The 15,096-nt window shown below is 37.0% G+C and overlaps 1 protein-coding gene across 3 annotated transcripts in view; it reads left to right on the top strand.

The window, feature by feature from the left end:
* The first annotated feature begins 366 nt into the window (after positions 1-366).
* The window catches only part of LOC120782641, a 40,836-nt gene continuing 26,106 nt past the window's right edge, over positions 367-15,096 (top strand). The window contains exons 1-2 of one of the 3 annotated variants that reach the window (XM_040115008.1): positions 367-470; positions 1,775-2,075. In XM_040115008.1, the coding sequence (XP_039970942.1) occupies positions 1,976-2,075 (100 nt within the window). In that variant the 5' untranslated portion in view covers positions 367-470; positions 1,775-1,975. Of the gene's footprint in view, positions 507-1,733; positions 2,076-15,096 lie in introns of all 3 variants that reach the window. The other 2 variants (XM_040115010.1, XM_040115009.1) reach the window with 2 other exon arrangements.

Raw genomic sequence — 15,096 nt, 5'->3', positions numbered from 1 at the left:
GAGCGCGCACAAAAATTTAAAATATGTAAACGGAAATTCAAAATACATTAATGGTTAGAAAATATCTCAATTAATTTTGGAACTTTTTAATGACTTTAATGTGATAAATTATGAATATTTGGAATATCTTTTGCGAACGCACACAGGCTTATTTTCTTGTTAACTATTATTTTCCGTTGTAATAAGTTTGCCTTTTAGTGAATAGTGCAATTTGAGCTCCAAACTCTTTCTATTGCATACCTTCTGGTTGTTGGTGGGCTCTCTTTTGTCTTTACGTTCACTACGTGCTTACGTTGCGTAACGCTGAGTGAATTCGGCGAATATATTGGCAAACGCGACAGGATATCAAATCAGTTTGTCGGCAATCGTAGTGAGTAACGGTGGATTACGCAAACAGCTCGCCAAATGCCATGAAACGCGTTGCTGGATGTTAAAGAGAGCAAAAATAAAAAAATAAAAGCAACAATGTAGTGAGTTGGGACGTTTTCTTATCCGACTGTTGAATGGTATTTGTGTAGGATTTCGCTTTTTATTGCCAAAAGCCGCTGATTCCAGTGCATCAGACCAGTTTAAAAGGCCATCACACCAACACACATACGCAGGAGTACATGTGTGTGTTGGTTGGAGGCTCTTCATTGCGCTTAGCGACAGAATTAATGAAGTTATCACACGTAAACGCGTTCAAATGAGCGACTTTATCTACATTTCAAATGCATTGTGTGGCCAAATTGCCTCCGACGGCTCTTACAAATATGTACAGTGGTGTGTGTGTATGCGTGCAAGTGTTCGCATGTGTAATAAAAGACAGCGCAACAAATAAACAAGTAAACAATAACAGCTGTTAGCGATTGTACGCGATTGCAATGTTTTTTCCGTTTGGAAGTGTGTTGAGGACATTGTGTTTCATTGCTAATTAGGAGAAATACGAAGGACAATGCGCGAGGTACCCCGGCATTAGGCGCATTTGTTGCCTGCCGTCGGCACATCAGCGCATTTGTGGGACTGGAATTACGAAACATGGCTTAACCAAGTGCTTTATATATTTTTGAATTTGTTTGATGTTGAAACCGCTGTGTTAGCTGAAGTTTATACAATTTTTCAAGCGATTAAGTTTTAAGCGCTCTTGGTCTGCTATTTTCATTGATTATAAAACCAATTCGCTTTGAAGAGCGTAATTTGTTACTCTTATAATAGCAAAAAAAAGTAATAAAATGTGAAAAGAAATGTAAAATATTTCGCAAAGATAAGAAAATTTTTGAATTTGAATGAATTTTTTATTAGATTGATTTACGCTTTTGATTCTACATAATCAAAAATATGAGCTTAATAAAAGTAGCAGGTAAATTTCTTTCATATCTGCAGATTAGTAACTGTGAGTTTGGCGTTCCATTAAATCCTGTAAGACATCTGATTATTGAAAGCAAATTACATGCTGGCGTTGTCTTTCACTGGCAATTAGTAAACACTGATGATCGAAAGTAGCATTTAATGTGTAATGAGGGAATTTGATACGGCCGGTTAGCCATTCTCCGGCTCGCCACTGTTGCGTAAGCTAACAAAGAGATAAATACTAATTACGTAGAGAAGACAAAGCAATGAGGCATTAAACATTTGCTTCCTAACGAATATTGCTGAATTTGATGTAAAGGTTTGCGTATACGCACAGGTGTATCTCATTGCCACTGCATGAAATCAAACAAAAGTTGAAATTTAAAAATAATGAGATTTTAAAGGAATTCTTTTTTAATTAATTTTTAACTGAATGTCCATGCAGCTAATACTATGGGAAATAAAATCACGAATTCACCTTGAAGGGCATCAGTTTTATACGAAGACACGACGACACAGTCAAACTTGTAACCGAACATATCAGTGAAACAGAATATCAACAAAAATATCAGAAAGTTAAATTACAATTAAAAGCTTCAAGTAGAGTTACTAATCATTAACAGAACGCTCCATTTCCTCTGACAAAATGTTTTGGATATTACGACGCACCGGTGCAGCGAATTTCTTCAATTCGCTAAACAACAATTGCAGCTCGTCGAAGGGCGGAAGTAGTTCGGGCACACAAGGTAAGCAAAATTATCCGTTATATAAAAGGGAATTTATGGGAGCAATTGTATTCATTTAATTCAAATTTCCATTGACTATCAAAATTATTGCTGGCTTTGTTATTGACACGAGAAATGTGGTTCATGGTTGTGCGAAAGACCATTGTGTAATTGAAATGTAATTAACGATTATTACAGCATACTTGCAACTACTTAATTGAATTCAAATCCAATTTTGAGGATTCTGCTTCAATGATTCTTGACACTATTTTTACTTTTCCGGGTTTCCCGTGGAGTATATTTGTACAGAATATATAATTTGACGATTACATGGTATTATATTGAAATACATAATTTTTCGCCAGCAGGAACAGTTTATTTACGCTTACGAACGAGCATGTTGTTTTACTTATCTATAGACTATGTAATGATAATTCAAAAGGATAATAATTGTTCAATAATTGAACTAGAATCGAAAAACTTTGTTCTGAAGGCGACAAGAACCGTGTATACCATGTGTTTCAGGATTCCCTGGTCTTCAGGTTTCTATTCATTGTGGCAAGTAGAATGGTCTTTAGAAATGTACAATAATAAATAGTTCAAATAAGAAGGAAACGATAATAAATCGGTTCGTATATAACTAAATGGCATGATCAAACACAAAGTATTTAAGGAGGTAGGTTAACGGAAAATAATTCATAAAAAACCTTTATAGCAATAAAGTTTCTAAAGTTTTGCAAAGTGATTCGCATATCAGTTCACATTTTTCGATTCGCCATCAATTATATTCGGCTACTTATACAAGAAACTAAGTTCTTCGGCAGGGAAATGAGTTGAAAAAACAGCTTTCAAACGTGAAATTAATTGGCCTTGTAATTTTGGACAGTTTACACACAAATAACACATTTTTTTGCTAACCTTTGAAAAGAAAGTACATTCAAAGAAAGAATTAAATTTGCATATAAATTTATTCTCTTTCATAAACATATGTGAATCCAAAAAGAATGGATAAAATGCCGACGGAACAGAACAGACACACAGATTTCGATATATTTGACAAACGACTTAATATATATTACAATTCCATTGCTTTAAGGTGTTAATAACCGTTATGTGAGTATTCCACCACGTGCAATAAAACTGCTCAAATTTAATATGCAGATATGTAATCAAACATGTTTTTATGTACATATGTATATAGTTATAAACATACAATGTAACACTATAATGAGAACAAAAGGCTACGGCTATGAGAATGAGTAAATGTCCGCTTTTATTTGAGTGTGCTTAAGCTTAGCGCAAACTTCCCACATTCTAGCGAGTAGCACATCTACAGCCACATCGACGTACAGGGTGTATCATTCTTGATGTCCTATCATAATATATTTTACAATTGAAAAATGGCAATTTTTTAAATTTGATATATTTTAGTGCTGAACACGATATTGTACGTATTAAGTTTGGCTCGAACACCCAGAGCGAAATTTTGAAGACCCTAACAGCAGCGTGGCGAGATGAGTGGATTGAGTCTGTTCTCCACTTATATACATATATGCGAACTAGTCCCTTAGCTTTTGAGATAGCGAACTGAAATATTGCACCCATTCCCTTCTACCCAAGAAGCTGGCCATTTGTCGGAACAGCCGATATCGGATTTGATAAGATATATTCACGAAATTTGGCATATGCTATTGTCCAAGGTAACGTCACAATCTCCTAATATATTAGCCGATCAAAATCAAAGTAAATATCTTCGTCTTTATTTCCTTAGTAAGTAACCTTAATTCAACTCATATTGTTTACATCAAAAAGCGTGGTTAGAAAGAACAGCAAAACGTTTTTCGTTGGATGCAAACCGTTGGCCGATTACGTTATAAGATTTTGTTACGCAATTGGTAGAAATGTTATAGTAGCACCCTTTACTTAGGTTCGGTTCTTCTAAATTTAGTTTTCAAAAATTTCAACCGCTTTGTTTGATTATGCTTTCGCCTTTAATATTTGCCCCGAGTTCGTTGTGATGATCTGCGATAGGCATATCGAGCGATATAGACGCATTAATGGACTATTCATATCTTTAGATCCAATGATGGTTGTTGCAAACGGGCAAAACATTCAAACGGTTCATAAATGTTCGGGTTATGCAATTTCTAAATATCGCCATAAAAGATGGCACACCCTGTTCTTCCATAATCTGCAGCCAACACAACACTATGCAAAACAACGACAGTTTTGTCCACGACAACATCCCGACTAACACAAAGTCAATGAAAGTTTGCTTAAGCATATGGAGGAACTATTTCCACACAGGCGAGTAGACCACGCCTCACTGTGCTCACATGTGTGTTTACAACTAAAAAAGATTGCTTGAAGTGCTTGCCACAGCTCGCCGCCTACAGTGGCACATGTAGCTGCACTTCGATGCACTTTAATTATGGCTGGGAATAGAGAAAGTGAGCGTGTCCTCATATGTGTGTTCATTATGTTAATGCGTGGGCGGATGTACGAGTTCTTAAGCATGTAGAACATATGCGTTCGAGGATAAGTGCCGCATGCATAATGAATGAAGGAATGTACGCTTCTCAGAGAGATGAAGCGTTAGTAAATATAAATAGAGCATAGCGTGATGTTTGAGCGAAATTCATAGAGGAAAAAGTGGCAAAGCAGTGACCTTGAAAGAGAAACCGCTTAGCCCTTCCCTTTCCTCCTAATACATATTTGCGTTAACACTTGGTATGTTCACACTATTTTCCTTGTTTCTTTAATTTTTACAATTTTTTTCAGAGGAAATTTCAAGCTTTTGTGGTTCTGGTGTTTTTCTTTATATCTTATAAATAAAGCTGATGTGGTATTTTATTATGTACCAAAGGACGAGCACAGGTTCTTTTTATCTCTTTATATTAAATATCAAAAATATTCATATAAAAAAATATTTTCAATAGAGCTCTTGACTCGAGAAATCGACTAACCGGATTAACCGGATAGGACATTATTCGAATTATAATATTCGGTTTGCAATATAGTCGTAAGTCGTCGACTATTCTATTAACCACTTATTTTCACTTATCCGGTTAACGGATCTTAAAGAAACTTTACATCAAAAATCAAAGGGTGCTTAGATTTCAAACGATTTCCAATTATTCAAATACTTGCAGCAAAGCAATTACAGTATAGTCGAGCAACTATTCGCATAGTCGCAGTAGATGAAACTGAATATTCCAATCGGTTTTCAGGTTATTCGAATAATTTTAAGATCTCTAATTTCAATCATGAGTATGTTTTCAATACTCCTGTATGAACTATTTCAATATTGTTTTGCTACTCCGGATACCGGTTAAACCGGTTAATCGATTATTCGAATACGAAGAGCTCTACTAGAAAACCATTTGATGAACAATCAAAAGAATTTGAGAAGAAAATGCTCAAATATCGCTTGTTTGTTGATTGACAGTAGGTATTTTCTGTTAGCAGAAATTTCAGGAACTGCAACTAGCATTTCTCTCTGACTCACACGTTCTTAATTTGTGATCTCTTCTGCTAGTTTTTTGGATAAAAAACGCTTTTACAGAGGAAATTTGACTAGCTGGTAAGCGTTAGCCGTTCAGAAACAAACCAATTGCTTTCAATTAATATGTTTTATTACATATAAAACTGTAAAATTTCGAATGGGATTCAATTTTCTAATGCAATTATTTAGTTTGAGTGTCCATGCAATTAGGGTCAACGGCGCAATTATTAAATTAAATTAGTGGCATGTTGCCGTTGTTTCAGCTTGCTTCGTCACAGCAGGGAATTCACAAGTGGAGTATTCTCACACTTGTGCTCAAGTACCTAGTCAATATTTAATTTCTATTCCCAAAGAAGCTGTAAAAAATATGTTGAAATTAAAAGTGAATTCTTGAGTCAAGTAGGCATGAAGCCCCTTACGCAGTCACTCAAAAATATACCAGTGTATTTTGCGCACGAGTGCAGTATACTCGTATTAAGCAGACGACTGGTAGGTGACTTTCTCCAAGGGCGAAGAAGTCAAGACAAAATGGCAAAATAATTACAGAGCGCCAGATAAGTTGCAGCAACGCAACGGAAAATACAGAACCATCTGTTGAAAAGGCACAAACACAAGGCAAGCATAGAAAATGGGAGGGATGCCACTAGCGGGTGGAAACGGAAGCATTTGGGGTCCTCTAATAGCAGAAGCAGTTATTATAATAAGTCGGCATACTAATGGCCAAAGGGAGTTACTAAGAAGTCCAGTGAAGCGTTCCAACCAGTCGGCAGAACCAACGAAGCCAGCCAAATGGCAGAGCAATTGATAAAATGCGACTTGAGCCACAATATGGCGGCCGGTTTCATCTAAGCAGGCGTAAAGATGATGTGCATCTGCCGTTACCGTTGGTCCCTCGTTAAATTACGCACTGACACACTTTCTTCGCTTGCCTTCACGGAAATACGCACATTCTTTTTTGGGCTGTATATAGTATGTATATACGTACACACACGTTTACGTATCTATATGTACACTTGGATATGAGTGTATATGCCACCCAGCGGTATCGGCTCGCTCCTTCGCTATTTAACTTCGGCCGCACAGCTCTCTGCTGGATTTATGATTATTATTAGACACCTACTTCCGTTGACGACCTTTTGTATTTTCCCAAGCCTCATGCATCAGCAAATCTGTATAGCGGTTAAAAGCGAGCGAGTACGAAAGGCGGCGTTTATACGAGCGAAGCAGGATGCGCCATTCAGAAAGGATAACGTTGCGAATCTTTGTCATAAAGTTTTTTGAAATGTGCAACTGTGCGTAAAATAACAAACTTAATGGTGGTCGCAAGTAGAGTGGAAGGACGATGAATGCATTCTACCGTTATGCCGGTCGACGAAGGTGATGACGGCCTCATCGTGTAGACAAACCTGCGAACTGCTCCAAAGTATGCACTGCATTTGCTCGCGTAGTTCCAAGCTTAGTGCCTTGTATGAGCAAGGAAATCGTATTCTAAAAACGATTTTTTTTATTTTATTATTTAAATATGCCGAGTTGAGGGTAAAAATTGGTTATCAAAATAAATCAAGGTCTTTTGTCAGCACCTGACTATGTAGATTTAAAAATATGCTCTTAGGGTCTTTATTTGAAGGGAATATTTTTCGAAAATTTTCCTCTTTTGAATGAAATATGTATGTATGGGGCATCCATATACTTAGTATACAATTCAGCAGACACTTTTTTTTGCACATTACTTAAGTAAACACTAACGTAGGATTTCATCAATTATTTAAAAGTGTATTCTAAGATGGCTTTTATTTGGTTTTGGTTCTAGATTAGATTGTTTGGCACTTTAATTTAGTCCGTAACGAATATTATTTAAGTCCTCAACTGCTCTGTGAGAAAAAGACAAAAGTGTCTTGACTAAGTAGACCCTTCTCTTTATCTTTATGATTATAAACTAACTCTACCAAATAATCTCTAAATATTAGCGCAACAAATTCTGAAATATGCGAAGCTCGTGATTACAATTCAGATTCCCACCGAGTTTCTTTGCAGTGGCACAAGTGAAGCGCCGCAGGTGAAGCGCAGCTAAGCTCTCCAAATAAAAACAAACAAAAAGGCTTTCTATTCACAACTTTTGTTATGAGCGTAGCCTTGTGGGTGACGGGTAGTTCGTCTGGTGTAACGCGAGTAGCGGTTTCTCCGAAATCATCAAATTTTCTGGTAATTTTAAGGGATTTTACGCGTCAATGCGAAATACCTTCTCTGCAAAGCTTTAGGACTGATGAAAGTAGCAATGACGTACACAAAATGGAAATTCAGTTAATGCTGATTAAGCCTTTTCGCAGAGACTGTGAGGGCGACGCTGCATGCAGAGCAAGGAGTTGGCGAACGCAAAACCGTAATTAACGGCAGCGCTCACACTTTCGGGCGCTACTCATATTTTGTTACTGAGTTATAATTAGAGTGTGATAAAATTAGTGGGTTTGGGTATTAAATTTAGTCATTAATGCGTCAAAAATACTCAATTTCTATAGAAGTGTGTAAAAATAGTGAATTTATATTTAATGTTATGGAATTTTTGTAAATAACACTTCGCACAGCATAGACATAATCATTTGTCAATGTACATATGTGTTAGGTACATATTTAGGTGTCACAGTGCATGCTAAAATCAAACGGAAACTTATCTAGGCCAGGTTAGGCCGTCTTGCCAGCAGTACTTCAAGCCTCTCAGGAGGAGATGGTAGCACCCCTTAAATGTGTATTTTAATAGTTAACTACAATAATCTTATAGCGATTTCCTTTCTCGCAAAAATGTTGCATTTATGCTGCCCTGTGCTCGGGCTGTCAAAGTTGCGTGTTCTTTTCTCAACATGCTTTCAGATTCAATTGGTCTTTTCTCAAAGAGTTGCCTTCTAACCAGGCAAATGTGCAACATTTCTACCCTCTCAAAAGGCAAGATTGACAGTTGCCCGGTGAATTTTGATTTAAGGTTTCTGAAAGTTCCAAGATTTTTTAATGAAGTTTTTGCACGAATTAAAATGAGTCGGTTAATTGTATTAAAAATCAATTCGCAAATTTGGTTAATGGTATTGTATGCAATGCAACAGGTGATTTATGAAAGGGTGCCATTTTTTTTGTGGTTTTATCATTTCATAAATGTAGAAATTTTCGCATTTTCGTGTACAATGTTGCCATATAATGTGCCACTAGTTTCACCGTAGAAAAGAAAACGCCATTATATTTATAGATATGCGAGTGTTGCCCAAACCCCTTTGCACCTGCTCCAATAAGGCTAAATAATGTATTTATTGGGTGCAGTAAATTTTTACCTCCAAGCTTTTATAGTAATTTATTGGTTTTCACAGCAGCCAAGTGCCATCTTTAATTTTGGGTCTAAACACCTACCGTTACTCCTTTTTTTGTGTTTCCTTTCATGAGAAAATGGATTTTTTCCTTAGAATTCTCATAATACAGAATCGACATTGATGAGGGCAATTTAGGTGCATGGTGACCGACCGCCAGTGTAATAAGTCAGGTTTAGTATCCTTTTTAAGGTGATTAATTGAGGTCCTTTTGTAAAGAATGGTAGTACCCCGTGCCACGAACAGCTCGATGACAGTAGTGAGGGGTGTTATTCAAAGTACTTAGGGGTATTTTCTCCACTTGCATAGTGGGACGAGTTTCTTGCAAAGAGGAACGTGATGAAAATACATATTTTTTGCTCCGCAATGCCACACAGTGCAAGTGAAAGTACCGCTGTGTAACAAATCACAGTCTAAAACGCAAAGGCGTGCAACTTTTACTTCGCGGAGTTTGTATTTGTATTCACCTGGAGACCATAACTTTGTATGCGCTATCTTGTTGTGGAAAGGAAATCACAGCTTATCTCTGCATTTCACGAGCGTTGTAAACTTTTTAAGTCGAGACAAGACACATTCGAAATTTGCTTGAGCGGCAAAAACTTGTGCAGCATTTTGTGACACATTTTCGTTGCGAATGAGCGATTAGATTAAATAAAACTTTGGCAAAAATATAAAAGCGAACCCGCGGTGTATGTCACATATACATATGTGTGCGCGTATGTGTACGGACCTGTCTAGATGCGAGCAACGGCAAAAACGCTGGTTGTCACGTGTCTACAATTCCCGTCTGCCAAGGATGTTTGGAGCCCAGCTTGGCTGCCAAATCGCACCGTGAGCTGCGTAGTCATGCCGGATTTACCGCTTTGTGCCATAATTTATACTTTATGCCGGCAGTTTTGAAAAGGTGAAAATGTGTGCAGCTTTACTTTAATATTCAAAACTCTCCCAATACAAATGCCATAAGCCATAAGCGGCAAAAGTTTTATGCGCTTTACAAAATTTGCTTGTTTTTTATGCTTTATTAATCCCTAAATTATAATGTAGTAACACGAAACGAGGCATTTTGTTACGGGGTCCTCCGTTCTTTTATTTTTTATGAGCAAAAAATTACGGAGAGGTTGCGGGTTTTCGTCGGTTTGAAAGGCTAAACTAGAAACTTTCGAAGTTTTCGAGCTGCGATAAAAATGCTCGTAATTGTAAAATTGTAATTTTTCATACAACAAGTTGATGGGATCCAAAAATTTACCCTACCTGTTTGACGCAATAAAAATCCTTACAGCTATGAGAAAAAGAAAACATATCTAATTTACTAAAATTTTATTACATATTTAAAAGAGGCTAAACACAACAAAATGGCGAATGCTTGTCCTTTTTTTCGTAGTGAAGTAAAAAGTCTTATGCGTAGAATATCATTAGTGAAGGAGATATTCAGTTGATATCGAGAAGTAATCTCATTTTCGAAATAAAGTTAGCAATGAATGAAGCTCTAAATCTGATGTGGTTTATAAAACTTAAGGATATTTGCAGAATATTACCCTAGTTTCAAAAGGGATTCCGCGTCAAGAGTTACTTTTTTTCTGGATTCACTTTTTAGCACGTTAAGCTCAGGCCAAAGTCTGAGCGTTTTATATTAAAGAAGCTGTGTTGTACATATGTTTAAAGATTTGCTTTAAACGGCGGACCTTAAAAACCTATTATAATCTTCTAAAAAAAATATACAACTATTTATTGTTTACTTTTATTCGCATTATTCCATCCAACCGTTGAAACATTAAATATTCTATTTCCAATTATTTTGCGTATTGATTTCCTGTCATGTGGAAGTCTTTCAATTGATTACACAAAAATGTAATTCGCAACTAAACCAAATATTTTCGATAGCAAAACCACCAACACTTAATACGCCTTCATGCACACTGGGAGATACCGTGAACAATTAACAAAGAAATAACGAAAAACCCGCCTATTAACACCCACATTTTTTAGAACAGCAAACAACACAGCAATTGAACTTTAGCACTAAAGCGATTGCGAGTGTTTACCGTTACCATCAATTCCTGTGTCTGAATTTAGGACTCATGAGCGTTCGCAACTCCCCGTTTGCGTCTCAACGAATGACCATAAATTGTAAGAGAAACGAAAGAAACGAATCAATAGCAAAAATTAGCACACCATAACGATGCCCGCCTATTAAGAAAGTGCGACTTAATGAGTATTGCGAGTATCCTGTTTTAGGTATTACAAACCGAAGAGTAGAATTAACATCAAATGCATCGAAATGATACTTGGGTGTTTTGGATTTGATATCTCTTAAGTTTAGTGAAACACTTTCATCTTGTTATTTTTAATGAGCTAAATTGTCTTAATGCCCTGTCTTCATAAGTTGAATTTATTGGTTATCGGTTATACAGGGTTTGTCTGGAAAGTAATAGGATTGAGTCGATTTAAAAAAAATGTATTGAACCAATCGTTACAATTCTTTGAAAACTTTCAAAATAAGCGTCTTCTGAGTCCATGCAGCGCTGCCAGCGCGATTTCCAAGCATTGAAGGCGTCACGGAAAGCATTCTTAGGACTAGTCTTGAGAGCCGAGGTGCATGCTGCTTGAATCCCCTCTATCGTCTCAACATGCTTGAAAGATTGCCTCTTTGTCTCGGGATCATACTCAAAGATCCATGACTCGGTACCTGTGATTACGTTCTTTAAAAATTTGATTCACACATGTTCAAATTTTCTTGACACTTGGAGCAGAAATCTAATTTTACTTTCGAATTCCTGCCACATACTCGTCTAGATGCGAATACCAGACCAAGAAGGCTAATATCTCAGTTTTGATCAGTTTTCATTAATGTAAAATAAGGTACACATTATAATAATCCCGTTATTAAGAAGTATATTTATGTTTTTCTAAATTAAAAATTAACCGAATCAAAAGAAGTAAGGAGTGACATTCGTGAGCCCTCAAGTTATTTAGAGAAGCGAGTTGGAAGTTTTAAAAGGAAACCGTTTCTAGAGTAACGGTATATTTTTATTAGAACATTTTAAGCATAAACGTTATTGTTATCAAATCATTCTAAAATCGGACTTTTATTTTTGTTGTTTTGTTCACCTGATTGTGCCTTCCATCTCACTGCATGCTGGGTTTGGGATATTGTAGATGCGAAAAACCTATTAAAAGAAACCGATTTAATTAAACGGAGTAAAAACACAGAGTTATGAGAGCAAAACAAGTGTCTATGTCGTTTGCATCGCTCGCATGGTTGAAAATACCCATTCGACTACACATTGCCACCCATCAATTACCAGTTAGGTGCATTAATACAGGGGAATAAATTCAACTTTTTATGATAGGAAAATGGAGAACAGATTACAATAAAAATGAGTTGTTGTACTTGTCATTTTTGTTACTTTCTCTCTTTGTGTTCATAAGCGATAAATAACAAAACCTAAAATACTCGTTCAACAATAAAAGCCAGGTCAACTCGAGCTTGTTGGCAAAATTTTAATGAGTTTAGCTCCGCTCCTATTGCTCTCTGGATTGTAGCATTTTCGGTCACCATCACTGCATTTCGCCCCATGGGCCATCTTGAATTGTTTATCTGCTTTCATCGACGTTCATCGACATTCTGAGTAAACAACATTTGTTATGTCGGTTTGCTTGGGCAATTTGTTGCTCACAATTTTGTTGTTATTAAAACCGCAAATTCAGCAATTCGAGTCAACTGCCACTGACAGCAGCAAATATCAGGTCCCTTTGTAATATTCTAACTTGCAGGTACATTCATATAGGTACAGTTACACATGCACAGCTAGGTGTGAATTCCTTGTCTCTATTGAAATTTATTAGCTGAAATTTTAGGAAATAATTTTGTGCCGTGTGTGAAGGAAACTTTGTGTGGTTCCTGCATGTGCTCATAGCATAGGTACAAGTAGATTTTCTGAACAAAATTGCTGTTTGGTCTTTCTGATTTAAAATGTTTCCTTTGGGGCTATGCCATTTTAATAAAGTACCGTTGTCTTTTTGCAGGGAGAGTTATGTTTCCCAGCGCTCGTGAATAAATATTTGCTGGTTGAATTTCTGCAATGTCAAAAATAGCTAAATATTTAAGTTGGTTGACACCGAAGGCTGGCCCAAGCACATCAGCTGGCCTTCGTGGCATGTCTCAAGGTCATTAGTTCATCGCATTCCTTGTAGATATGTTTGTACACGGTTGCGTGCATGTCAGAGCAGAAATCGTTTGTTTAAATTTCATTTGTCTTTCGGTTTGTCTCAATGTGACCGTCTTCATTTGCTCTGTTTGTGTGTGCGTGTGTGCTTATTTCTCTACAATTTGGATAAATATTTGTTTATGCCAGGAGCAATTATGGTGTATATTTGGCCATTTGCAATGTATTAGAAAGCTGCAAATACTTTAACTGACAATTACGTGTGAAAATTAAAATCTTCTTAATAATTGTGACATCATCACTTTTGACTTCATCTGTTTCAGAGACAAGTTTTGGTTGATTTTTCGTCTCAACTGGTTGATTAAAATGTGAAACAATGATATTGGTTGATATTTGCTTACATAATGTGTTAGATGTTATAAGACTTGTAATGAAGGGTTAATTAGGTCCATTCTGTGTTCAGCTAAGGAGCAGTTATTAATAATATAAGAGCATTTTAAAAATGTTTTTCCTCTCAACTTGATCAAATGCTCAAACATCGTCAGTAAAATTTTGTGAATCAGGCCTTTTGAAGTCTTTCGCTGTTGTGAGAAAGGCAATCCATAAAAGTTACATGAAAGGTGCTAAAAAGTGTCTGCACACGTTCTGATTGCCGCCACAGACAAAGCAAACATAATAACACTAACTATATTAGTCCTAACACACTTCGCAAGAAACAGAAAAATTCATAAACAACTTAGAGATATTTGCAGTTATTTAAAGGGTTTCTCTGTTCGGATGTAAACAACACAGGAGCGCAAAGCGAATAACTTGTATATGTGTTGCTCGCTGTATACTCTATAATTGGTTTTCAATATATCACTTGTACATTCTTCTATCATTCAAGTGTTCTAGGTTGCTTCTCGAGGCTTCTGCTGTTCAGATATACACTTATATATTATGAATATACTCATATTAGTATACCCAAACGTCACTAATGTTTCAATCGGGTGTGCGGAGTCCACTTGTTGTACCCGCTGGAAGACCCTGTACGGATAAGGTTAATTGCAAACCTTTTACATAGCTAAAGTTTACCGCACAAACTTTGCTTTACTTATCGAAAGTCGTTGTGATTAACTGCCAACTGTCAGTTGTGAAAACCTGTTGTTTATACAAAACGAGCTCTGAATAGTCAAGGATAATTGGTAGGCAAACAAAGAAGTGTGTGCATATATATGCATTCGTAGAGGCACGCGATGAGTGTGCCGCATTGCTAAGGCTGCTTTTGGTACCTGCCGTGTGCAGGCACGGACGGTATTCGACCTGCCAAACTCTCCCGAAATGCGAGGTCTGTGCTGTGGCAAACAAAAGGCGGCCATTTCGCTTAATTTAAATTCTTGTAGCGATATAATTTTATTGGCCCGTGTCGTTATGGTTGGGTTCGTGTGTATTTGCCATGGATAATGCTCGCCAGCTAAACGATTTGCTGGTGAGCGCTCTACTTACACTGGGTGTCGCGTCGGTGGAGCTTTTTGATGACATAGAATACAAACAAAAAATTGTTGGCTTTGGCACTTGGTCAGTCATGTGAGGCACCTTTGTCCATTTACTCCTCTCTGCTATTGACTTTTTCGGCCACAAAAATTTCGTGCCACAAATGTGCTTTTCCAGTGAGTGTGTGTCTGTGCAAACCGCAATGGGAGGGCATTTGCTGGGATTTGTGTTAAGTTACGTGAAACTTAGGTACTTTGGGGTTTTATTTGTCCGCCAAACGTTGACACGTTGTACGTGTACATAGTTGCCGGTGGAGGACATTAGAATGTGCCATTTATTTGTGTTGCGTTTAAATACTACAAATGAAATCTCAGAGGGGGGCGTGATTACATTTCCAGCGACACGTAGGCCATAAAAGTTGTGGGCATTTGTAGTCAAAATCGTTTTTTTCGTTATTTACACAACGAGGAGGCGGCCCTCTCCATGGGGCGGATGGACCTAAGTACACACAGACGCATTAAGTGACTTTTAATTAAAAAATGTCGAAAAGA

This window comes from Bactrocera tryoni, chromosome 1 (genome assembly GCF_016617805.1).
Source record: "Bactrocera tryoni isolate S06 chromosome 1, CSIRO_BtryS06_freeze2, whole genome shotgun sequence".
Lineage (NCBI taxonomy): Eukaryota > Metazoa > Arthropoda > Insecta > Diptera > Tephritidae > Bactrocera > Bactrocera tryoni.
The sequence above is the reverse complement of the archived record's forward strand: the minus strand, read 5'-3'. Positions and strand labels throughout refer to the sequence as shown.